General features: G+C 46.6%; 3 protein-coding genes across 4 annotated transcripts; 1 reads left to right on the top strand and 2 right to left on the bottom strand.

The window, feature by feature from the left end:
* Positions 1-970: 970 nt before the first annotated feature.
* On the bottom strand, positions 971-10,343 carry CCS (copper chaperone for superoxide dismutase). The gene is made up of 8 exons (XM_032233985.1): positions 10,171-10,343; positions 8,477-8,549; positions 6,822-6,959; positions 6,428-6,608; positions 5,345-5,405; positions 4,233-4,310; positions 2,205-2,308; positions 971-1,401 (listed from the first exon to the last, which is right to left on the bottom strand). Exons 1-8 carry the CDS (start codon positions 10,210-10,212, stop codon positions 1,248-1,250), a joined length of 831 nt encoding a protein of 276 aa, XP_032089876.1. The 5' UTR covers positions 10,213-10,343; the 3' UTR covers positions 971-1,247.
* A 103-nt stretch (positions 10,344-10,446) lies between these two features.
* On the top strand, positions 10,447-13,406 carry CCDC87 (coiled-coil domain containing 87). The gene has a single exon (XM_032233979.1). It carries the CDS (start codon positions 10,465-10,467, stop codon positions 13,063-13,065), a length of 2,601 nt encoding a protein of 866 aa, XP_032089870.1. The 5' UTR covers positions 10,447-10,464; the 3' UTR covers positions 13,066-13,406.
* A 777-nt stretch (positions 13,407-14,183) lies between these two features.
* On the bottom strand, positions 14,184-24,858 carry LOC116519883 (RNA-binding protein 4B-like). Of its 2 annotated transcripts, XM_032233983.1 has the most exons (4): positions 24,754-24,858; positions 22,574-22,996; positions 17,274-17,928; positions 14,750-14,836 (listed from the first exon to the last, which is right to left on the bottom strand). In XM_032233983.1, exons 2-3 carry the CDS (start codon positions 22,983-22,985, stop codon positions 17,282-17,284), a joined length of 1,059 nt encoding a protein of 352 aa, XP_032089874.1. In that variant the 5' UTR covers positions 22,986-22,996; positions 24,754-24,858; the 3' UTR covers positions 14,750-14,836; positions 17,274-17,281. The 2 variants fall into 2 exon arrangements, with proteins under 2 accessions (XP_032089875.1, XP_032089874.1); XM_032233984.1 differs by lacking the exon at positions 17,274-17,928 and having other exon boundaries at positions 14,184-14,836.
* Positions 24,859-25,734: the final 876 nt, after the last annotated feature.

Below are 25,734 nucleotides of genomic sequence, written 5' to 3'. Positions count from 1 at the left end.
TGTCATAAATAGGAGCCCGTTGGCGAGCATCCGAATTTTAATCACGAGACCATGAGGGATGTCACTTTTTCCAGTGCCATTGTAAGTTTGAAGGGTCATTAAACAAACTGTTGGAAGTCGAGAACTGCCTGTACACTGATATTACATGTAATAACATTTTTTTTGCTATGGTAACAACCTCTAAATATATTCCTCTTAAGATATAGACGGCAGGATAAAGATCATCGTCTCATATTGCCCCAACCTAACAGAGAAAGTTCCACATTTTTGGGGGTGGGGTGGGGAGCTCTCCCTTTTCAACTACCCACTGCAATCACACCAGCGTAAGCCTCATCTAGGGCTGCAGACCCGATCTGTCGCTTTTCTGCCTTCCGTGCCCGGCACAGAAGGGGGAAAGGCACTGTTCCCACAATCCTAAAATAGGGGCATAGGAAGAAGCAGCAAAAGGAAACCAAAAAAAACACCCCAAAACCTAAGCCTAAACAAATTGTATATGTGGGGAAACTAAACCCCAAACCTAATTATTGATGGGCTTTATTGGAATGTTTAGAGGTTTGGGTGAAGGGAAAAATCTGTCAGGTTCAGAGATGATATTTTGGTTCCACCACAAAACCGCGTTCGACTAAAGCGCGCTTGACGAAACCGCATAGCTGACGTCATCACAGCGCGACAACAGCGCGGAGAAAAAAGCACGCTGTGAACGCTAAAGCTAAAATTAACTCCTAAACCTAAACCTAACCCCCCTAAACCTAATCCTAAACCTAACCCTTAACCTAACCCTAAACCTAAACCTAACCCTTAACCTAACGCTAAACCTAATCCTAACCCTTAACCTAACCCTAAACCTAACCCTAACCCTTAACCTAACCCTAAACCTAGCCCTAAACCTAACCCTTACCTTAACTTGAATCGGCTTGCTTTTAAAGCGCTATTTAAAGCGCCCTTTTTTCTCCACGCTCGCTGTTGTCGCCCTGCTGATGACGTCAGCGACGCGGTTTAATCGGGCGCGCTTTAGTCGAGCGCGGTTTTGTCGTGCCACGGATATTTTCACCCTTGCCAGCAAAAGCCAATTATGTATGTTTGTGCCTCTCTCCAGACAGGCAAACACACCCACGCCCGCACGAACCTGCCTTATTGGGGTCATTACAGAAGACCAAGTGAGATCTCCCCACCTTCAGAGAATTGGTGAACCCCCCCCTCCCCCTGCAAACTCCAGAGCGAAGGGAGGGGCAGTGGAGGTCAGCGTCCTACAGATGCGGAGTGGGTTGTTCGGGAGCGGCCTGGCCTAGCCTCTTGGCTGACCTTTCCCGCTCTTCCCAAAGGGTCATTCCGCTGCAGGTACATATTTTCTTGGGATTCTGGAAGAGGCCGGATGAGCGAGCAATGATTCCACAGGCCACTCTGCAAAGAAAACAATAAAAATTAAAAAAAATTGGGAGAGAGAAAGAGAGAGAGAAGTCAAGTTGTCTCCCCCCCCCCCCCCCGTGCAAAAATAACCTTTTATCTGGACAGAAAGCTGGTTTAGAATGAGTGACAGAATAACAGAGTTGGAATAGCAATAGGAATTAGACTTATATCCTGCTTCACGGTGCTTTTCCAGCCCTCTCTAAGCGGTTTAGAGAGTCAGCCACTTGCCCCCAACAATCCAGGCCCTCATATGACCCTCTTTGGAAGGATGGAAGGCTGATCAGGATCGAACTGCTGGCAGTGGGCAGAGTTAGCCTGCAATACGGCATTCTGACGCTGTGCCACCATGGCCCACCCTTCTTTTGCACTTAGCAGCAGCACTTAACTTTATATCCCGCTTCACGGTGCTTTATAGCCCTCTCGTAAGCATCTTACAGAGTCGTCATCTTGACCCGGTCCTCATTTTACCGACCTCGGAAGGGTGGAAGGTTGATTCAGTCAGGATCGAACTGACTTACGATCGTCGTAAGTATGAGGCTGTTGCCAAGCGCCTGAATTTTGATCACGTGACCGATGGTTGTAAGTGTGTAAAACGGTCGTAAGTCACTTTTTTTCAGCGCTGTTGCAACTTCGAACAGTAACTTCGAAGAGTCACTAAATGAACGGTCGTAAATCGAGGACCAGCTACACGTGCAAACAGCAGATCCTAATCTGTGGATTCTTCCTGCTTCCTCACAGACCCTCAGAAAACCCTTGTCTTCGAGGGGGAAAAAATAAATCTGGTCCGGATTCCTCACCTCTCCCCGGAATTTCCAGAGATTTTGGACAGAGGGTGATTCCCGCGTCCCAAGTCGTCCTCCCCTTCGTCGATCACCAAGGAGCGGCCGATTATATCGTCCACCTAAGGAGGGGAAGAAGACAAGAGCCGTGAGTGGACCCAACCTTGTTCCCCGACGGTCCAACAGGTATTTGTACGGGAAGTCCTTGATTTATGACCATGAAAGGGATCAAAGATTTGTCATTTGGCGGCGAAGTGGCTAAGGGAGGCATCGTGGGATCCTGCCCAATTTTATGACCCTGGTCTTTAAGCAAGTGATGTGGTCATTAAGTAAGACATCACCGTAACGCGGATGGCCATCTTCCGTGCTGGCTTCCCGTTGACTTGCCTTGCCAGAAGCCGGCAGGGAAGAAAGTTGGGACTGGCGCTCATGTGACCGCGGGAGACAGCAAGGGTTATCAATGGATGATGGTGGTCGAGGGCGTAAATCATGATCACGTGACTGTCGAGGCAGGAGGATGCTTGAAAGGGTGGGAAGTCACGTTCTGCAGAACTTCCAGGCTGGTGGTTCATGCACTGAGATCTTACGCACCGGAGATAAATTCCTTGGGTGACCCACTACACATTCCGTTCCATTCTCTATTCTCCATTCGCTACTTGCTATTCCCTATTCTACCCCCATCTATTCCATTCCATTCTCTACATTTCATATTCTCTTCTCTTCTATTTTATTTTTATAGACATTCTATTCTATTCTATTTGCTATATTTTATATTCTCTTCTATTTTATTTTTATAGACATTCTATTCTATAATTCTATTCTGTTGTAATTCTATTCTATTCTCTTCACTATATTTTATATTCTATTCTATTTTATTTTTATAGACATTCTATTCTATAATTCTATTCTAATTCTATTCTATTCTGTTCTAATTCTATTCTCTTCGCTATATTTTATATTCTGTTCTACTTTTATAGACATTCTATTCTATAATTCTATTCTATTCTCTTCGCTATATTTTATATTCTCTTCTATTTTATTTTTATAGACATTCTATTCTATAATTCTATTCTATTCTGTTCTAATTCTATTCTATTCTCTTTGCTATATTTTATATTCTCCTATTTTATTTTTATAGACATTCTATTCTATAATTCTATTCTGTTGTAATTCTATTCTATTCTCTTCGCTATATTTTATATTCTCTTCTATTTTATATTTATAGACATTCTATTCTATAATTCTATTCTAATTCTATTCTATTCTGTTCTAATTCTATTCTCTTCGCTATATTTTATATTCTGTTCTATCTTTATAGACATTCTATTCTATAATTCTATTCTATTCTCTTCGCTATATTTTATATTCTCTTCTATTTTATTTTTATAGACATTCTATTCTATAATTCTATTCTGTTGTAATTCTATTCTATTCTCTTCGCTATATTTTATATTCTCCTATTTTATATTTATAGACATTCTATTCTATAATTCTATTCTATTCTGTTCTATTTATATCATATCCTATTTTTATTCTCCTATTCTATTCTACTCTACTGTCTATATTTTATATTCTCTCCTCTTCTATTTTATTTTTATAGACATTCTATTCTATTTTATAATTCTATTCTATTCTGATTCTGTTCCATAATTCTATTGTTCTATTTATATTCTATCCTATTTTTATTCTCCTATTCTATTCTACTCTACTGTCTATATTTTATATTCTCTCCTCTTCTATTTTATTTTTATAGACATTCTATTCTTTTCTATAATTCCATCCCATCCAATCCCTATACTTATCCCTATTCTTTGGAGGGGATAGAACTCACAGTCTCCTGCTGATTGGTCCAAAGTCACCCAGCCACGTTTCATGCATAAACTGGTCTAGAAACTGTGAGAATGAACAGCTTCCAGCTTGGGCAAAAAGAGGGAGAAAAAAAATATAACCCTCTGCTGATAACCCACCCGACCTGATCAGTTGCCCCAGTGAGTTCTTTCATTCCACCCATTTGCTGGACGGCTTCTTTGCTCCGGAGCGACTCACCTTCAGCTGAGGATCTTCCATCTGAAAGGATGCTCTGCCGTCAGCAGTGGCCAAGATGTTCCCAAGGTCACCTACATGCTGAAAAACAGTTCAGTCCTCAACTTAACAGTCACAATGAACAGCGCAGCAGAATAACCGAGTTGGAAGGGACCTTGGAGGTCTTCTAGAGCAGGGCTCACCAACCTTTCGGGGAACCCCTAAACTCACAATTTTAAATCCCGCAGACCACTAATATGATCTGCTTAATGGCCGGTTGGGTGGGCGTGGCTAGATGGTCATGTGACTGGGTGGGGGTGGCCAACTCGATGTCACTCACATCAAGGGGCGCCTCGCCAGTCTTTACTTGCCCCTCCCAGCTACTCCTTGCTTGCCCGCCTGGGCTCCTTAGGGCCCCCAACAGGAAGCCATTGCTGGAGCTAAGCAGCCCCAGGAGAAAGAGTTGGCAAAAAAGCCCAGTTCAAATTGGATCTGGACGAGAAGGAGGCTCAGCAGAGGCACCTCACTGAGGACTAGGAGCATGGGCTTTCCAAGACCTGCAGAAGTGCAAGGCCAGGTGCCGGCGCCTGGAGGCTCAGTGGGCTGAGATGTTCAGCCAGTTCCAGGCCGTGATGCAGTCCCACTGGAACGAGGCCCTCTGGCTCTTCACCACCAGCGGCGCTTCCCTCCAGCCTTCGCCCAAAGCCCCCCACCAGGAGGCTGAAGTAGACCCCAAGTCGGAATTTTTACCCCCCTCCGACCTGCACAAAAAGACCCCAAAGGGGGAGACTCTCTACAGCAACACAAGCGTCCATTGCACATATCCGTCCCAGGGGCCGTAGTTTGAGGACCCTTGATTGAGTGCAGTATAAAAAATGCAAATCGTTTTTCTGCGGACCACCAAAGTTTTCTCGCTGATCGCCAGTTGGCGACTGCTGTTCTAGAGACCAGCCCCCTGCTCTAGCAGGAAACCTTGTACCATCCCAGACAAACGGCTGTCCAATCTCTTCTTAAACACCTCCAAAGTTGGTGCACCCCAAAACCTGTCGCATGCCAGCAAACCTGGAAGTCCATACGAGGTAAGAAGAGACATCAATGCAAGGAAAATAAAGTGGCAAGCGGTGGATCTAACTCACCCTGTGTAGATCCTGAGGGCCTCCGTGGCATTCCCCTTTGGGGTTGAAGTGGTCTCCACAACTGTTTAAGATAAAACCAGAGTATTTGCTCTCCCTTTTCTCTCTCTCTCTCTCTCTTTCCTTTTTTTTTCTTCCCCTTTTAAGTGAGTGACATGATTAGAAGTTAGGATGGACAGAAATAGCTTTTTAACTGCTATTAAAATAGCAATAGCAGTTAGACTTATATACCGCTTCATAGGGCTTTCAGCCCTCTCTAAGTGGTTTACAGAATCAGCATATCACCCCCACAGTCTGGGTCCTCATTTCACCCACCTCGGAAGGATGGAAGGCTGAGTCAACCTTGAGCCGGTGAGATTTGAACCGCCGAACTGCAGCTAGCAGTCAGCTGAAGTGGCCTGCAGTACTGCACCCTAACCACTGCGCCACCTCGGCTAGGATAAGTGATAGAAACCAGGGAATAGCAATAGCAATAGCAATAGCAGTTAGACTTACATACCGCTTCATAGGGCTTTCAGCCCTCTCTAAGCGGTTTACAGAGTCAGCATATTGCCCCCACAGTCTGGGTCCTCATTTCACCCATCTCGGAAGGATGGAAGGCTGAGTCAACCTTGAGCCGGTGAGATTTGAACCGCTGAACTGCAGATAACAGTCAGCAGAAGTGGCCTGCAGTACTGCACCCTAACCACTGCGCCACCTCGGCTCTTAAGGGAAGGGGAGAATATTAATGTATGCCCTAGATAATAAAAGTAATAAGATACAACTATGGAATAACTGAATGGCGATGATCTAATATAAATGTGTATTATTGCTAGAAACACATGCTGATGGAATGTAATAATTAGAATTCATTTCATTAGTTTTATTTTTATTAGAATGTATGACACCCAGGTGCCACTCTGTTCACGCACTGATTTGATCTATTTCTTTAAAAAATGAAAAACGTTTTTTAGAAAGGGTAAAACCAGAGTGGGAGATTTGGTGGTCAGGAAAACAAAGTTCTCTCCAACTTTTTACAATCCCTGAAACAACCTCCACCTCTCTGTGGGCCTTGAGTTTTGACCCTCCTGTTCTAGAGCCTCTCACCTCTCACAAGTCCTGCTGAGATCGCCAAATTCATGGACGTGAAGGCCGTGCAGCCCCGGCTGAAGGCCGTCAACCGTGCCATCCACAAGGCACTTTTCCGGCGAGAGTTGCAGGAACCTCACGACGCCTTGGATCAGGCCGCGGCCCGACACCATGGCCACGGCGGCAGTGCCGAGCAATCCTTGGAGGGAAAAAAGGGAGGTCGGAAGCTGGGACAAGTAACGGGAGCTCACTCCGTCGCGCGGCGCTAGGGATCCGAACTGCCGACTTTTCTGATCGACAAGCTCAACATCTTAGCCCCTCAGCCAACCCTTCTGTACATCGCAGAGCAATTTAAAACTTTGCTGGGGATTTATACCAGGAAAAGGAAGTGGAAGATCGTGTTGGCATTCACCTGGCACATTACTCCCCATTCCTTTCAGCACAGCCTTACGCCCTGTAGTTTCTAAAAGGTTCTGGACTTCCTCACTACCAAGGCTTGTCTCCACCAGGACAGTCTGCGAATCCAGCTGGATGTCAACTATGCGGAGGCCTGTAAGGAAACAGAGAGCTTGGTTGAGCCTTGCTGGGTGATGTAATTTCCCCAGGTGCCAGGTGGTGAGTTCTGTTGCTAGGTGGGTAGAGGGCGAATCCTACCTGTGTTGGATCTTGGGTGAGGGCTTTTGCTTATGAATAGACCTAGCTATCTCTTTATCTCTTGAGTCCGGACATCTGCTGTGGGCTGTTGAGGAAGTGAGTCTGCTTCCTGCCTCTAAAAAAAACCACGTTTCTCCATTTCTCATCCAGGAAAACTATAATATTCTGCCTGTTTAATATTTCCTAGAATATTTCATTCTTCTAGGGGAGAAGACGACAAAGTTGGATAGTTCATGAATATTTTGGGAAGTTGGACAGGCCATTTTTTTCCCCCACTGACCACGGCAGCAAAAGAGTGGGAAGCGCGAGAACTAAAGGGACTGTCTCTTGACCAAAGGGCCAGAGTGTGGTCCATTCCAAGCCGCGAGTTCAGAGCTTGCAAAGTGACAGGAATCACAACGGAAAGTAAGGCTTGCAAAAGCCCTTGCGGTGACCTGGATCTCATTTAAAACATCAGGGTGGATTTCTGGAGGGTGAAAATCTGGACGAATCTGTCTCCAGGTGTGGTGGCTACTTCAGGATAAAACAGATTCAGATGAACAGAGTTGGAAGGGACCTTGGAGATCATCTAGTCCAATCCTAGCTCAAGCAGGAGAATATGAAAAACAGAATAAGAGAGTTGGAAGGGACCTTGTAGGCCATCTAGTCCAACCCCAGCTCAAGCAGGAGACTCCCCTTTCGCTCCTCTTTTATTTCCTCTGGGAGGGGCCATTCATCTTCCACCTGTGACGAGTCGACCCTTGTTTCTGGTTCTTCTTTTCTTCTGGCAGCTCTACGCATGCGCACCCCTGGGAACAGGCTCCAGCTGTTCTTCTGCCTCACTGATGCCTGACTCCGAAGGCAGCCGATAACTGTCAGACGGCCCTGGCCTCCTCTCTGCCTCCGACACAGAGCCCTCCTCAGAGCCTTCCCCAGACTCCAGGGCTGGCCCATGTTCCTCCCCAACCCTCCTCACTGTCTGAATCGGCTGCTAGCTCTGCCGGCCGCTGGCAGGCCACAACAAGTCCCTCCTACTCGGCCAGAAAACTGGATCGAAAACTGAATTGCCTTTCTAATACACCTTTTTAGTAAGTAAAATCAAGTGATGAGGAAGTAAACAATTGCGTAGATACCAGGTGACTAGGAGTCCTAATCCCATCTTAAGTATGAAAACCAGTTTAGTGACTTTGGGCGAATCACAAGGGGACGGAGAGTTCTGCCTTGTCTTAAGACACAAAACTGGCTGCTGTGTCTTGGGGCCAGTCACTCTCCCTCAGCAAAACACAACCTCACAGGATTGTCGCTGTGGGGAAAACAGGAGGAGGGAGAAGGTGTGTTGGATACGTTGAGTTATTTATAAATATCACTAAGCGGGGGGGGGGGAGGGGAGGTTTAAAATAAAATAAGCGTTGATAGTTCTGAGGTTGATCTCACCTGGGGTCTTCTGCAGTGTTTTCCGAACAGCCTCTACACAATTTTGGCAAGTCATCTCGACAGCAAACTCCAGCTGCAACAAGAGAAGGAAAAAAGTAACACAAAACTGTCTGTGAAAAATATAAAAGTCATTGAATATGGGCTCGCCTGTCACATATAGCGGAACGCTTCTGGGAGTTGAAGTCCACACACTTTCAAGTTGTCAAAATTGAGAAACACTGACCTAATTCCAAAATTCTGATCTAAAATCAGGTTCGCCTGGAAGGGGTCTTTTGTCATGCATTCCCCCCCCCCCGGGGCCATACTTTTACCTGCTACATACAGGTAAGTCCTCGACTTACAACCAGGGGGTAAGAGACCGGTACCTTGGTCTATATACCAAACAAATGACCCATTGGGGTTCCCATATCAAAACAATTCACCTTCTGTGTGGCCAGAATCAGAAAATAACATTGAACACAGCACAGGACTTAAACCTTTAGTAAGTAAAATCAAGTGATGAGGAAGTAAACAATTGCGTAGGTTCAGATCTGCATAGGTGGGACTGATTGTGGTAGATAGTAAGGATGACACCGAAATATAATTTTATCGTATTTTATTTATATCTTATTGTATTCTACTCCAATTTCATTTTAGACTGTATTTTATTCCCATTCCATTTTAAATTGTATTTTATTCCATTTTAAATTGTATTTTATTCCATTTTAAATTGTATTTTATTCCATTTTAAATTGTATTTTATTCCCTTTTAAATTGTATTTTATTCCCTTTTAAATTGTATTTTATTCCATTTTAAATTGTATTCTATCAAATTCCATTTTAAATTGCCTTTATCCAATCTTAGTAACGATTTGTTTCTGGAACTTTGCACTTTTGATATGGCCCAAAGGCTAATCAATAAAGACTCAATGTCAATGGCTTACTGCCAGGATTGACACCAAAATGTATGTCGCTAAGCAAGGCATTTGTTAAGTGAGTTTCGCCATGCTTTGCGACCTTCCTTGCCACGGCTGTTCAGTGAATCACTGCCGCTGTTCAATTGTTATCACGGCCGTAAAGTGAATCTGCCTTCCCCGTTGACTTTGAAGGTCACAAAAGGGGATTGCAGGACCCCCGGGACGCTGCGGCCGTCATAAATATGAGTCCATTGCCAAAGCCTCTTGAATTTTGATCAGATGGCGATGCTGCAACGGTCGTTAAATGTAAAAAAAACAAACCCGGTCATAAGTCAGTCATTTTTTCAGTGCCACTGTAACTTTGGTCACTAAACGAACCGTTGTAAATCGAGGACTACTTGTACTTCTCCCCCCCCTCAGATCTAAGCCCCCACACAGGAGAAGGTGCCATTTCTAAGAATGACCCAGCAAGTAGTAGTAGTTCAACCGGTGTAGCTGCCCCCCCTTTTGCTCCTGCTTTTCAAAACTTTTTTTCACTGCCACTAACTTTGAGTAGTCACTAAACGAAGTGTTCTAAGTCGAGGACTGCCTATACTTCTTCCCCTAGCCAGATTTAAGCACCACACCTCCTCCGCCATAACTAAGAATGACACAGCAGGTGTCAGTTCAACCGGTGCAGCTCCTGCATTTCAAAACGACCCCCGCCCGCCTCAACCTCTTCGGACATGCGCAAAGCGTCGGGCAGGGAAGGAAGAGGCAGCGGTTCGATTCTCCCCACCCCGGGAGAGTTTCCCCTACCATGCAGCGGAGTCCTCCGCTCCTTTCAGGAGCTCCGTCCATCTTGTCTTCAAGAAGAATAAGAATAATAATTAAAACAAAAACAAGGTCCACCCGGACCACTTTGAAGGAGACACGCAGCCATAGCCAACCGGGAAGCTCTGCCGCGCCCCCCGCTTGGACATGCGCAGTGGAGAGCGGAACTAGGGCGCAACGGTTTAACGTTCCGGCCGGACAGCTGTAAGGACTGGACCGCTCGGTTGTCAAGGCGACGCCGAAAACGCGGCCTAAGCGGCGGTTGGTATTTGTCCCGCCATGGCGTCGAGTACCTCGCCGCCCGGGCGGCTGCTGTACCAGCTGGAGGACACGGGGAAGTGGATACAGCAGATGCGCGCGCAGTACAAGCGCATCCTGACGCCACTCTCGCTCTTCCCCACCACTTTTTCCCGACTCAAGCCGTGCCTGTCCGGCTCTTCCCTGGGCCCGCAAGACGAGGAGGAGCTGCCGGTGCCCATCTCGCTCTCGGCCCTAATTCAGATGGTGAAGGCCCGGTTGCAGCCGGGGCCTCAGGAAGCCCAGGCCCACCCTCACCACCTGCGGACCTTCCGGGACATCATCCTCACCCAGGTCAAGCACGCCCACAAGGACCTCCAGCACCTGCTGCACGACCCGGCCTTCAGCCCTGACACCAATCGGGAGCTCTACCAGCACCTCTTGACCTACCTCGGCCTGGTCTCCCAGCATCTCTTCTACCACTATTTGGGCCTCATACAGTGCTGCCAGCTGCGGCGCATCTTCACCGACTGTGCCAACCTCATCCGCTTCTCGGCCCAGCTGGCCCTGGATTGCTCCAAGTTCCTCAATGTGACGGACGTGCGCCAGCGCCTGGTGTGGGAGATGAAGAGGATGGCGGACCACCCGCCCGAGTCACCGACCAAATCCTCCAGCCCTTTTGGCCCCATGACCACCCATTCCTTAGGCAACCGCCTGGGCATCACCATCTGTTACTTCATCAGATACATCCGGCCCCATACGCTGACGGAGAAAGAAAAAATCGCCCAGGATGTGAAAGAGCTGGAGGATTTACCCTTGCTCGACATGAGCAAAATCAAGCAGTTGAAGCTACCCACCGCCAGGAAAGCGGATTTCCTGCAGCAAATGGCCGTCGCGGCTGTCACCGCCCCTTATTCCCGTGTGTCCTCACGCGCTTGGTCTAGGCCTCAGATTATCCCGGCGACTTCCGTCCTTCTCAAGTCCCAGTCACTGCCCAATATGAGGGTAGGGAGGCTTTTAGCCGATGAACTCGGCATCCATTTGATCCCTCGCCGGATCAGCCCCGATCTGCTTTGCCGCTGCCCCGAATCCCCCAAAGGCGGCGAACCAAAGGGTCCAGCAGCCCTGGCTGAAGACCTTAAGAGGCTGGTCCGCGGCTCCATCTTGGAGAAGTCTCCATGGAAAGACGAGCAAGAGGATTTGGATCTCCCTCCCCTCATCAAAGTATTGACGTGGACCAAGGCCAACGAGAATCACCAGATGCACTTGCAGAGAGTTCTCAAGTCCCTGCGCGACGAAGAGAGCTTTGAGAGGAAGCGGAGAAACACCATTATCGCCGCCCCGGCTTCTCATCCTCAGGCAGCGACGGTGAATGTCAGAATCCATGACAGGCTGGTGGTAAAAACAGCTGATTTGCAGGTGTCTGAAAGACACTATATCGAAAATGTAACGACGGAGAGGGCTTTACCAATCTACAATCACCTCCTGGGGGAGATAAGTCCTGCTACCATGAAGATGCTGGATGCAAATCTTTCTACCGGAGAAGAGGTCCAGGAGATCTACAAGGAACTGATGAATACGATTCCTAAAGACCACCTGAAGTTTGACCAAGGATCCTTAATACAGTGTCCTGCAACTCTCCTGCCTCATGACTCCTGCTTTGCTTCCTCGACGCTGACGAAGAGGAAATGTGAGCAGATCGTTAATACAGAGCTGAGTCAAATTCTCCCAGCTGGGCCCTTAGTCCCAGAGTTAGAGGTGGATGTAACCCAAGCCCCAAATCTATCCAAGAAGAAGCTGGCTTCAAAAGAATATGCCTCCTGGCTCAAATGGTGGAAAGCCACATTTAACATCGACGAGTACTTGAAATTCATCAGCAGCAGCAACGTGGACTATCTGCCGGTCATATTTCATTTGTACAACCCCGACGAAGACGATAAAGAGGGGAAGGAGAAAGACATGCAGGGTCTGTTAAACGAGGAAGAAGTGAAGAGACAGAAAGTGAAGAGGCAGCAGCTAAAAGCTGCTGAGCTGCAGTCACAGAAAGAACTATTCCACACTGGGTTGTGGAATGCCAGCAGCGCGTGGTTGGAGAGCCTGGGAAGTTCTACGATTGACCACAGGTTTGAAGATTTCAAGGCTCTACAGAGGAGAATGGAAAGACTGTGGACCGTCCTTCATTTCTCCGAACGAGAAAGGATAGATATGGCCATCAAGTACAGCTCTAACCAGTATTACTTACTGCTTCCAGACATGCTGAATTCCTGGGAGGTCGCTGCCCAGTTTATCCAGGACCGGGAACTCCTGCTGGCTGAGATAGAAGAGTTTGAGCAGGCGGCTTCGGATCCCAACCGCTTATTCAGCAAGGAGCCGGGCTCGTACGCCACCAGGATGCAAGAGACGAAATTCAGAAGCAACTTGCGTTTCGAGTTGGAGCAGTACAACTTAGAACTCCGCGCGATTCTGAAACACATCAGTGACGCCTTCAACGACACGGTGACTTTCAAAGGTCGGCCATACCAAGTCAAGATGGAGAGGGACCTAGTGGAGATGCTTTATTGGTTGCAGCAGGAGCGTCGGGCTGTGGTTTTGAGGAAAGCGGTCCAGAGCAGGAGCTCGGGGAGGCTTTCTCCTCTTTTTTAGATTGGCTCCACTATCTGTTGCTTTGGAAACACACTCCTTTCCACCTGCATCGATTCTGCCCTCCGTTATCCCTCCCCTCCCGAATTTAGGAGGCTGAGAATAATGGAGGCAGTGTCAGTTAAGATCAAGTTGATGGAAAACTCAAAGAAGTTTTTCCTTAGGTTCAAGGATGAGCTGGAGATAATGCAGGTGAGACGGGGGACAAAGCCAACACCCTGCGAAATATCTTCAGGAAAAATAGCAAAACGACAGCTGGGTGCTTGTCAGCTTTGCTTTCTTTGCCAGTATAATTTGTAATTGTTGAGTAGTTCCGTCTTTCATTAAAAATATGTTTCTGGTTCTCATGGTGGCTACTTTTTAGACACCCATGTTGGATGGGCCAGGTCTCATAGCCTTGCTTTGTTTCTCTATCCACATTGCCCCGTCTCGCTTTTGGGATGCAGTGGGTTTGCCCTACCACTGAATTGAGTCAGTGCAAGACACAATAGTTGCATTGGTCAGTTAACTTGTGATCAGTGGTAACCTTGGTTACTTGGCTGGTTGTTGGCTAATCCCAGTTCATTTGGCAATGTGCTCATGTATTTATTTAATAGCCCACATTTATTAATTTTATAAGTACCTCAAGGCAGCGAACATAGCTAATACCTTGGCAAGTTTAAGACGAATGGATTTCAACTTCCAAAATTCCCCAGCCAGCATGGCTGTCTGGGAAATTCTGGGAATTAAAGTCCACGCGTCTTAAAATTGCCAAAATTGAGATATACTCCTCTTAACGCTTGAATATGACTGAAGCTAAGCTGATTTTTCCCTTGGAAAATAGACATTTTGGAGAAATCTCCACACGTGCAGAAACTGAGGGACAAAAATCAAGAACTCAAATCTAGTTTGTGCAGTTTGAAATATGAAATAAGAGCTTACATTCTTTCCCTGCCTTAAAAAAGCCTCGAAAAAGCCTAATTCTGGATGGAAATGAATCCTAACCCAGGAAAATAAACACTTTTGAGCTTCTGGCTTCTTGGCAGCCCATTCTACTGGGATGCAAAATTGCAAAGCGTGCTGATAATAGGCGACAGTCCGTCCTTCCAAATCCGAATTGCACAACGCAGACACTTTCAAGATCTGTTACAAATGTTTTATTTTATTGGAGAAGGGAGGGAGAAAAAAAGGAGAGAAATGTCAACTTCAAAAGAACAAAAAGTCACAGGTTAATAATATCCATAGCAAAAAGGAAAGCTTTCTACAGTCCAAACGCAGGCAGCTACTGAATACGACATCTCATAATAATAATAAAAAAAAGGAATTGGATCAGCTAGAATTCTTTAATTCCAAAATCGAGCCTGCACAGGGGAGGAGAGATTGCAAATCGAACAGGAACGAATTGGCCCGAAGTTGGCCTTGGAAGGCCACATATCTGTCTCTGGTTTATCCTGCGGGTCCCTCTGTCTATGCTCGAAGTCCAGGCTTAGACAGAGCTTGAACAAAGCCCAGATAGAAACAACCTTCTCCCCCCAGTTCCTACAGCCTTCCCCTCCCCCTCTTTCAATGATGCTTTTTTTGGGAGTGGGGGGGGGAACTCTTGTGTGGTTGTTTTGATTTTTTTCCTTTGAAAAAAGAGAACGGGGACCGTTAGTTGTCACTAAGCTTCGCAGAGACACAGAATGTCCATTAGTGAGACCATGCTAAACACAAAAATCGACACATCGTGAAGCCTGGCATAGCTGGGACGTGAAAGCACCGCAGGAGCCCGATGTCCAGCCCTCAAATAGCCTACCTGCAAAATAAAAGAGACAGTTCATTTGCAGGCTCAGTGCTGGGGGCTGCCTAGAAAAAGGAAAGGGGGAAAGAGGCACTTCTGTGGCTGAGCCCACCCCACGGGCCTTAGAGCAGGGGGTCTTCCAACCTCGGCAGCTTTCCAGACTTGGGGGCTTCAACGCCCAGAATTCCCCAGCCAGTGAAAGGCCAAGGTTGGAGATCCCGGCCTCTGAGCATTAACTCAGGGGGGGGGGGGGAGTGTATTTGATTGGGGGGGGGGGATTGTCAGAATATTAACCGCTTTTTTTGCGCCCGTTCTGGAAGGATCTCCTCCTCCTCTTCCTCCTGGGGCTACGGGCCGCCTTCAGGAGGAGGGGCAGGGCAGGAAGATGTTATTTTCAAGCTCAAAATGAAACGTTTCAAAACAGACATTAAGAGACAAGTATCGCCCCATTTTATTGGCAAGCCTCAGAGTGGGAATGTCCCCTCCTTTGGTAGATGCTTCTACGGTCTTCGGAAAGGTAGATGGTGGCCACACGTTGGGACAGATCTAAGGCTGGGATCCATTGGGTCAGAAGGCTAGGGATCTTGTTTGCCACACCAGCAGCCGTTTTCCGACGTCGTGAACGACCGTCCCTGTGAAGGCTGGATTGCTGGTAGTCCTCGGATGAGCGACCACAATTCAGTCCCAACCTCTCCGGGGCCAAGCTAGGCAAGTCGCTAAGTGAGCCCTGTCCCGTTTCACGACGTTTGTTAAAACATGTGACCGTCAAACTAACCCGGCTTCCCCCTTGATTCTACCTGTCAGCAGCTTTCTAGGAAGGGCCCAAGTGACAATTCTCAGTGCTGTCGTACCTCTGAATGGTCATTAAATGAATGGCGGTAAATCGAGGATTACCTGTAATCCTGGGTAACTTAATTTTTCACCAAAATTACACAAGAATTACAAAACCTTTAATCATTCCTCTGGTCAAAGGGAACCAGTGGGATATTCAACACTGGCTACTCATCTTTCCCCAATTCTCTCAGTCCACAAAATCACATTTTCTTATGAATGTCAGTCAAATGATGGCTCTTCTCAGGGGGAGGGACATTAGGGGGCAGTGAGAGAAAAGCCAGTGAAAATGCTGCAATTTAAACACTGCAGGGAAAGGAATCCACTCTTTGGAACTGTTGGGAAAGGGCGGCCAATAAAGATTTCCTATTCGACCTCTGTTGCTTGGTCATCGGAAGGATGGGCAAAATTGCTCCAGTTGCCTCTTACGTGAAAGGCTCCGCAACACCCGGAAGAAAGTGCAGCTAAGAATTTCTCAAGGAAGGAGAAGAACTAGAACGTTTCTCTATTTTTTTAAAAAAAGAAGGGAACAGAAATTGTGAACCATTTGGAGAAAGAAAACAATGTTTGTCTTTCAGGAGGATTCAACCTTGGGGGTGAGGGGTGTCACCCAGTAAAAATAAATCACAGGCTTAAGGAGAGGACAAAAACACAGCAATCACAGCAGCATCAACCAAAGGAATTCCTCCACCAGAATCTCTGCTGGGGCCCACAAGCATCCTAATTGAAGAATTAGGGCATATTCGCAGAAGGGGGCTGGTTGCTGGCAACCATGAGCCACAGTGGCGAAATCAATTGGCAGGCAGTTTCTGCAGGGCCACCAAGGAAGTCAAAACGGAACTTCTCTCGGACCTGGGTGGGGTTCAAGAGACTACAAACTGGGGCACCTTGTGTAATCCAAACTGGCTCTTCAATTTCCAAGCAGCTTTGGATAAAAGCCATCCCATTGTCTGTTGGCCAGGGGGCAGCCGCTGCGCCCTTAATTTCAAGGTTTAGGGTGGATAGTGGGAAACAGGCAAGGAGGAAGGAATGAGGCACCTACAGTCCTGGAAGCAGAGTGCAATATATGAGAAACAGAAGAGGAAGGAGGAAAAACAACAACAGGACAAACTTAGCCAGGTTTTAGGAATAAGACAGCGGATTCCACTGTTCTCGGGCAAGACCTCCCTCAATCCGACTGTAACAAAGGAGGAACAAATATTCCGGGGAACTCTGAAATGGCCACAGGGTGGTGGTTCCTAGAAGTAAGTCCTTTGCAGCAGAAGCAAATTGAGATGTCCTGCACATGGCATGTGGGTTGGGGAGCCAACTTATCCCTGGGACTCTCTGAACCACTTTCATTTTGGAAGACTGCAGAATCATGCTTAGCAAGGTGATGTTCCTAATTGAAGTTTTTTGCCCCCTTCTGGGGTAGCCCCCCTCTCGCTTTCGTCTCCCCCCACCAAGCAGCCTGCTCCGTTCCTCGGCTGCTACAGCTTAAGGGCTGCAGATACCGGCAGGTATCCTCTGAAACCTCCGCCAGCCGCAGGCCAATATCCCCCGTCTCACCAGCAGCGACACACCGATGTGCCATCCCCCTCCTTCTCCTCCTCCAAATTACTCATGAAAAAAACGCGCTCACCTCGAGACTCAATACGCGGAGTATCGCAACCTGTCCGCGCCTGCATCCCGCCCGAAACGCTGGACATCGTAGAGGGAGGATCGTGAGACGGGAGACAGCTGAACGCGCTCGTATCCGTACACGTCTCCAGCAGTAGAGGCCGCAGCGGCCGAGCGACGCAGAGGGCTTCTATCCCGGGTGTAAAAGGAGGACGTCGCGGCCACAGCAGCGACGGCTACCGCAGCAGATCCCGAGCTTGGCATCAGGGGCCTCTCGTAGGGGTCTAAGGAGGTAGAGAGGCGACTGGCCATGGCTGTGGCTTGCGAGTACTGGGCGTACTGGGAATACTGGGCCATGGTGTGCTCCGCATAAGTGTCGTATGCAGAGGCCCCATAGGCCGCAGCGTTTCTCGCGCGATATCGTTTATAGTAATCCACCATTCCATAGGGGTCATCGTAATACATGGACTCCCCGTAGCCTGTAGGGTACGGGGTGCGCACCATTCCGTATTGCTCGCTATAAGGTTCGGTCAACTCAGCCGCTTGCCCCGTGCGGTCTACCGGGCACTCTTTAGACCAGTGACCCTCCTTCCCACACCGGTAGCAGCCGCTCTTCTCTCCCATCCCGGGCGCGGTCCTGAGACGGCTGGTGGACAACTGCACGCGCATTCGTTTGCCTTGAAGAAACAGACGCAAGAAGGGCAGCTATAAAGATTTGTTAAAGACAATTCAAAGCAAAAGCACAGCACCTCAGAATTATTTTTATATTATAAAAATAACAAATCACGAAATCACCCACTGATGCCTTAGTGGGTCACAAAGGGAAGCCAGCAGCTGTTCGAGGACCCAGTGCCTCTTCTGCTCCAGAGCGACCAGCGAATTACTCAGGAAATGGAAGCATTTCGGTAGCGAGAAACCGATTCTACTCTCTTGTAAGGTATGTTTCATTCGTCTCCCCAATTTGATGCTGGCCACGGAGACCCGGAAATCTTTTGTCAGGCACGCAAAGCAGAGAAGTGAATTCAAATCAAAACCCGAGAATTTTGCGGACAAAATTGTGAAATATGATTTACTTCCGAGACACCTATGGGGGTCATGCAACTGCCTTTGTTTTCTAGGAACTCCAAAATTCAGATTTGCTGAATTTGCAGATTTGCTGAATTTTAAAGGAATGGTTCTTATACTGAAGCTAAGCCATTTTGAGATTTATTTCCCACTGACACAGCAGGATCTGTTCTTCCTTCTCCAGTTTGACTCTTCAGGAGGTATGGCTGTGCCCTGCCCTTACTGTTTGCAGGCTGATGTGGATCGGATTCAGATCCCTTTATTCTGTGGAACGGCCCTTAAGCACTTAATGCTCCTGAGGTAAGGAACTACAAACACAACACCAGTCCAGGTCCCTGCCAGTGGCCTGTGCTTTCTTCATCCATTCTTGAAATCAAGAGACCAAGGAAAGAGAGAAAAACCTAACACCACTCCTATCACTTTCTCCATCTATTTCAGACATCTAGACAATCAGACTCCATTCTGGATCATTAAAAGAATTCTTTTTAATGCCAATACTATTGTTTCACGGTTCTGAAATTCAACAAGAGCGCATACAGGTAATCCTCAATTTACGACCACAAATTGAGCCCAAAATTCCTGTTGCTAAGTGAGAAATTTATTGAGTTTTGCCCCATTTTACGACTTTCCTTGCCACATTGGTTAAGGGAATCACTGCTGTTGTTAAATTAATTGCACAGCTGCTAAGTGAATCTGGTTTCCCCTTTCACTTTCCTTGTCAGAAAGTCACGAAAGGCGATTGTGTGACCCCAAGAGACTGCAGAAATGGGGAGTCAGTTCCCAAGCATCTGAATTTGGACCTCATGACCAAGGGGATGCTGCAACCATCGTATAAGGGTGAAAACCGGTCATAGATCACATTTCAATAACTTTGAACAGTCACTAAACAAACTGTCCTATGTTGAGGACTATCTGTATTTGATACTGGTCTGAACCAAATCAGGGGGACTTCATAAAATGCGATTAGTAGAAAGATACATATTATTAATGCACTAGCTAGACCAAGCAAGCATTTCCCTTAATTGTTCCGATCCTTAATACATCATAACAGAATGCTATGTTTTTATTGTTATCGCTTTGAGGATTTTCTTGACATGTCAATTTTAGCTCAATAAAGGGATTACAGGGTCATACAAAGGGAATTTTTAGTGGAGTGGACTTTCCCCCCTCCTTTTTATGACTCTGTAATCCCGTTTATCAGAGTGGAATGGAGCCAAGCCTTTACTGTCCGGATGCCCTTCCTGACTCCTAAGATCACAGCAGATATTTTACTCTTTGCGTCCTGACAGAGAAACATCTGTTGCTGCCTAGGATTGAACTATCAACCTTCTGAGTCGGAAGTGAGTGTCTTCACCTCTAGGCCATTGCACCACTCAGAGGGGTGGCCATATAAATTCACTGAATCAATTTTGCAAAATAATGCCCAACGAACAAGCCTCAAGCCCATTTCTAGACTGCCTCCAATCCTCCTCCTGACCACACTTTTATCAAACTATACTCAAGAATCTTCCAAGTAAATGAACAGAAAACCAAAGGATAAAAATCATTGGAATAATCATATTTCTGCTAACCAGTAGGAAACATTAACAAACTTGCCACTGTGCATCACCTACAATTTCCACCTCAATTAAACATATCAGAGAGGGATGGGATTTCTCCTAAAATACAGCCAAAGTGTGTTTTGTTTTAAGGCATTTGCACTGAACTTTGTTGTGGATTTCCAATACTGTGTTTTCCCCAAAATAGGACCCTGTCTTATTTCTTTTTCGCCACCAAAAAAGGCACCAGGTTTTATTATCAGAGGTGGGTGGGGATGTTGTCAACTGACTCACCTTACTCGTGTGCATCATCCCTGGCCTCTTTTTCGCTATCAGAGGCCTTCTGGGAACAAGAGCTGAGGTGTGCAACACCTGGCTACAACTCTCTGAACGTAAGTAATAGGGCAGCTCCACTCCACCCTAGCTTAATTATTACATTTGTACCCTGGAGTGTGCAGGGTTTTAATTAGGGCTTATTTTGATGGTAGGGCTTATATTGGGCACACGTGTAAATATCAAGCTAGGACTTACATTCTGAATAGGTTGTATTTTTCGGGGAAACACAGTAGCTGACCCCAATCCTATTAGGTCCCTCAACTAATGGTTAACAACCTGGGCAGAAAATGGTTTCAATTCTGCAACTTCTCAGATAGAAATAAAAAAAGAAGTTAACTTTGGCTTGGTGGGCGTGGCAGGGGAAGGATACTGCAAAATCCCCATTCCCACCCCACTCTGGGGTCAGCCAATGGTGGTATTTGCTGGTTCTCCGAACTACTCAAAATTTCCGCTACCGGTTCTCCAGAACCTGTCAGAACCTGCTGAATTTCACCCCTGTGCTATTGGCAGCGGGAAGAAGGAAAGGCGGCATCAAATCACAGCAAGGCGGATGGTCAATCCGAAAGCAATGGGAGAGAGAGAGAGAGAGAGAAGGGCGGCTGAGGGACCGGGATGGAGAAGGCTGTGTAATGTTGGCTACAGGGAAGACCATATAGGAGTACAAAGGCTGTGGGAAAATAAGAAGCATGGAAGCCTTTCCACACATTTATTAATGAACAGACAGGAAATGAAGCAGGGAAGAAAAGGAGATGACTAGGATCAAGATCTACGCCTCTTGTCAGAGGCCCCGAGAAACTGACTGATTGATATCCTTCAATATCTCACCTGCCAATTGCCTTGTTTCTAAGCCAGTATGGGAGATGACCAGGCTGAGCCCAAAGGAGGGGTCAGACATGTCATCAGTCTCGAGTCCCTTCACTCCCACAAGAGATCTAAGGCCAGCCCGCCTTGAATTCTGTTGACTCTTATCTACCGCCAACTTGCTTTGACCTTTACTAACTCAGATTCTTGTAGAGAGCTTTAGCGTGCAATAAAACCTATATATTCAATTGAACTGCCTGGACTCTTGATTTCCTGAGCCTGACATTCAGACTAGGTTGTCTGAAGCTAGCCATTAGCTTGGCATCCCGCGCAGGTCCAGGCAACTATGGTTTACTCGATAAACTCTGCTCAAAATAACCCAAAGCCAAGCATCACATGAAGCCAACCACCAATTGAAACAACTTGGATCAACCACTCTGCATATTATCAATTAAATCAACAAAAGTATAGACAATCCCTGTGGTGTTGCTTGTTCTAAAAGTCCTTTCAAAAGGGGCCAATAAAGAAGTCCTTTATCTTTTCTGCTCTAATGACGAAGGGGAAAGCCTTTGAATTTTAAGTAGTCTTTTTCTAATATATTTGCTGCATCCACTGATACAGCATTTATATAATTTACTGTGGCTTTCATTGTCTTAACAGCAGTCCTTTAAGCATTCAATGAATATTACCGTAGTAAAGAGAAAGATTATTAATCTCATGAGCCTCAAAACTCTCATACACAATTATTCCTGGCCTTGTTTTTCAGTCCCAATTTGGACGAAACTGTATCTCCTTTCTAACAAGCAGCAAGTCAAATCTTAAACAAAATTGAACCCAATATTTTTGTTGCTAAGTGAAACATTTGTTAAGGGAACGTTGTCCCATTTTAAAACCTTCCTTGACACAGCTGTTAAGCGAATCACTGCAGCTGTTAAGCTAGTTGTTAAATGAATCTGGCTTCCCCATGACTTTGTTTGTCAGGTCCCAAAGGTGATCACATGAACCCGAAACACTGCAACCATCATAATATGACTCAATTGCCAGTGGCACGGTGGTTACAATGCAGTAGAGCACGCTAATTCTGCTGACTGCCAGCAGTTCGATTCTGACCGGCTCAAGGTTGACTCAGCCTTCCATCCTCACGAGGTCAGTAAAATGAGGAGGACCCAGATGGTTGGAGGTGTGTGTGTGTGAAGAGGCTGACTCGGTTAAATGTTTAGAGACGGCCATAAAGCACTGTGAAGCAATATATAAGTCTAAGTGCTATTGCTCTCTGAATTTGGATCACGTGACTATGGAGATGTTTCCATGGTCATTAAGTGTGAAAAACAGTCATAAGTCACTCTTTTCAGGGCTGCTGTAACTTTGAACCATCACTAATTGAATTATTGTAAGTGAAGGACTACCTGTAGCTGGCATCAGATCTCCAACACTGGATGGAAGTGAACCAGCGGAAAAACATTACCAGCAGTGGCCCCTTGGGAGCTCTGAAAATAACCTCCTCTTGGGGAGGAAAGCCAGAAGGGGGGAAAACTTTGGCGGCCTTCCAGCTTCCACGCCCCACCTTAGCCCCACTTCCCACCTTGGAATTCCGTGTTGTCGAGGCCTCTGATGGCCTCGACGGCATCCTCAGCTCTTTCCATGTGCACAAAGGCATAATCTTTCACGATATCGCACTCAAGTACGGGGCCGTATTCCTCAAACTTGGACCGCAGCTCCAGGTTCGTGCAGCTGGTGCTGATGTTGCCCACGTGCAGCTTGGTGGAAGCCTTGCTCTTGTTTTTGCTGGCTTCCACGTTGATGCAGACGCCGTGCAGCTTGTAGTGGTGCAGGTTGCGGATGGCATCCTCAGCGGCCATCTTGTCCTCAATGTGCACAAACCCATAATTCTTGATGATGTCACACTCCAAGATGCGGCCGTACTGCTCGAAAAGGGCACGGATCTCCTGCTCGGTGGCTTCCCGGGGAAGGTTGCCGATGAAAAGTTTCACCATGGCGGCTGGAGCTGAGCCGGGGAGCAAAAGAAGAAAGGGTGAGTTGGCTCTGAACAACCAAAACCGAAGAGCAATGGGCAATTCAGCAGCAGGAGGAAAAAAGTCCAAGAGATTATTTTGATCGAAGTCAATTAACTTTTACTCATTGGCCTCTTAAGAACTGATTTTAAGTGATCCTAACTCTGTGGAAGAAGCTGCCACTACTATTCAAAAAACAGTGTGTGAAAAAGGCACCTTTTGAATTAGCACATTATGCAATCAGAATCCTAAATTGTCCAGAAAGCTCTTATGAACATGTAGCAGGAGATAACAGGAAAATACAGGTAAAATACAGAGGTTGTTCTGTAACTGGAGGGTGTGTGTGTGTTTATGTATATGTGTCTATAGCATTTATAAGTGTGTGTGTGTGTGTAATATATCAGCAGAACAGCAGAGACCATGATGTGCGTAATGTGTGTATGTGTGTGTATGTTTCTTTCTATCTCCTCTATCTATCATCTATTTGTCTATCATCTATCATCTATCTTCTACCATCTATTGATCATATACCTAACTACCTACCTATCTCATCTATCAAATATATCTATCTTTCAATCTCTATGTCTGTCTGCCTATCTATCCATACTATGTATATGTGTAATATACCAGCAGAACTTTGTACAAGTAGTACGAGGACATGTCTGTGTATGTATTTATGTATCTATCTAGTTAGATTGATAGGTAGATCGATATAGATAGATGAGATAGAGATAGATAGATAGATAGATAGATAGATAGAAAAATGAGATAGAGGGATAGATATATAGATAGATGATAGATAGATAGATAGATAGATAGATAGATAGATAGAGATTAGATAGATAGATAGGTAGGTAGGTAGGTAGGTAGGTAGATAGATAGATAGAGATTAGATAGATAGATAGGTAGGTAGGTAGGTAGGTAGGTAGATAGATAGAAAAATGAGATAGAGGGATATATAGATAGATGATAGATAGATAGATAGATAGAGATTAGATAGATAGATAGATAGGTAGGTAGGTAGGTAGGTAGATAGATAGATAGATAGATAGAGATTAGATAGATAGGTAGGTAGGTAGGTAGGTAGGTAGATAGATAGAAAAATGAGATAGAGGGATATATAGATAGATGATAGATAGATAGATAGATAGGTAGGTAGGTAGGTAGGTAGATAGAGATTAGATAGATAGATAGATAGGTAGGTAGGTAGGTAGGTAGGTAGGTAGGTAGGTAGATAGAAAAATGAGATAGAGGGATATATAGATAGATGATAGATAGATAGATAGATAGATAGAGATTAGATAGATAGATAGATAGATAGATAGATAGATAGATAGATAGATAGATATACACGTTCGGACCGACAGATACTGTGTGTGTGTGTGTGTGCGTGTGTGTGTGTCTGTGTGTGTGGTTTACCAGAACTTTGTATGAGCATGATGTGTGTGGTGTGGGGGGAGGGTGGGGGAGAGGGAGAGATGCAGCCTGATAGAATGTATATGTGTATGTGTGTAATATACCAGGCAGAGCTTTGTACGAGCAAAGGCCCTGCCTGGGTGGAGTCTGTGGCTGTGGGCGTGTTTCTATTCTATGGGCGCCCTCAGTATCAAGATCAGAAAATATCTCAGTTAGTCGAGGCGGAAAGCCAAGGCCTCCGTTCTGCATGCAGGCCTCCGCAGGTATAGTCCCTCCAGCCCGCACCTTCCCCCGCCGCCCGCTTCCTCCGCCGCCCGCCCGGCCTCTCACCAACCTCGGCAACAGCCCTCAGCACAAAATGGCGGCAGCGGCGGCAACTAAAGTTCACCTCCTCCTCCAATGTCTTGGCCCGCCTCCTCGCCTTCCGCCGGGTTCTGATTGGTCCCGTCAAGGGACGCCGGACAGGACGAATGGCCAAAGCGGAAAGGGTCTGGAAGACGTCTACCCAATCAGCTCATCGGCTTTAGCAAGTTCCCAAGGCGATTGGCTACCGTTTTGTGTGAGGCGTTGGCGAAATGACCCTGCCTTCCCTTGCGTTGTACGTCAACCCTTCGGCCAATCGGGTTAGGCGGGGGAAATGTCAACGCTTGCCGGAAGTTCAGCCGGAAAAGGCGGTCATAAATCCGTGGGCGGGGAATACGAAACGTCATTCAAAGCTTGACAGATTTTAAGGAGCGCGGAAGCTTCCAAATCTCATTCAGACAAAAGGCTTATGGAGTGGGTGATTCTTCCATGGGGGAAAAAATGAGTAATAAATAATTGTTCAACCAATGCATATAAACAAACTTCCTTTCACCCAGAAACACACACCCATTGCTTGCTTTCTTCCCCCTCCCCGCTCTTCCTAGTGGATCGTTCTATTCAGAGCTTCTTCCTGGTCCACCCCTTTAAAAAATTCATCATGGAACCGTCCAGTTTCTTGTTTTCCCTGCCCCTTGAAAAGTCTGGTCTCCCCCAGTATCTCCCGCATGGGACAGTGCCTCTCCCCCGGCATAATATCGAATGGAACAGTCTGGCCTAGCTCCTCCCCCCCCCCGGTTTCGTTTCTCTCCCTTTCGCACTTCCTTTGGCACTGAGCAACATTCGGCCCTCCCTAACTTGTGTCAAACTTTGAATGACGTTTCGTATTCGCCGCCCACGGATTTATGACCGCCTTTTCCGGCTGAACTTCCGGCAAGCGTTGACATTTCCCCCGCCTAACCCGATTGGCCGAAGGGTTGACGTACAACGCAAGGGAAGGCAGGGTCATTTCGCC

The sequence above is a fragment of the Thamnophis elegans genome, chromosome 17 (assembly GCF_009769535.1).
Source record: "Thamnophis elegans isolate rThaEle1 chromosome 17, rThaEle1.pri, whole genome shotgun sequence".
NCBI classification, from domain to species: domain Eukaryota; kingdom Metazoa; phylum Chordata; class Lepidosauria; order Squamata; family Colubridae; genus Thamnophis; species Thamnophis elegans.
Note: the sequence above shows the minus strand (reverse complement) of the source record. Positions and strands in the feature narration are given on the sequence as shown.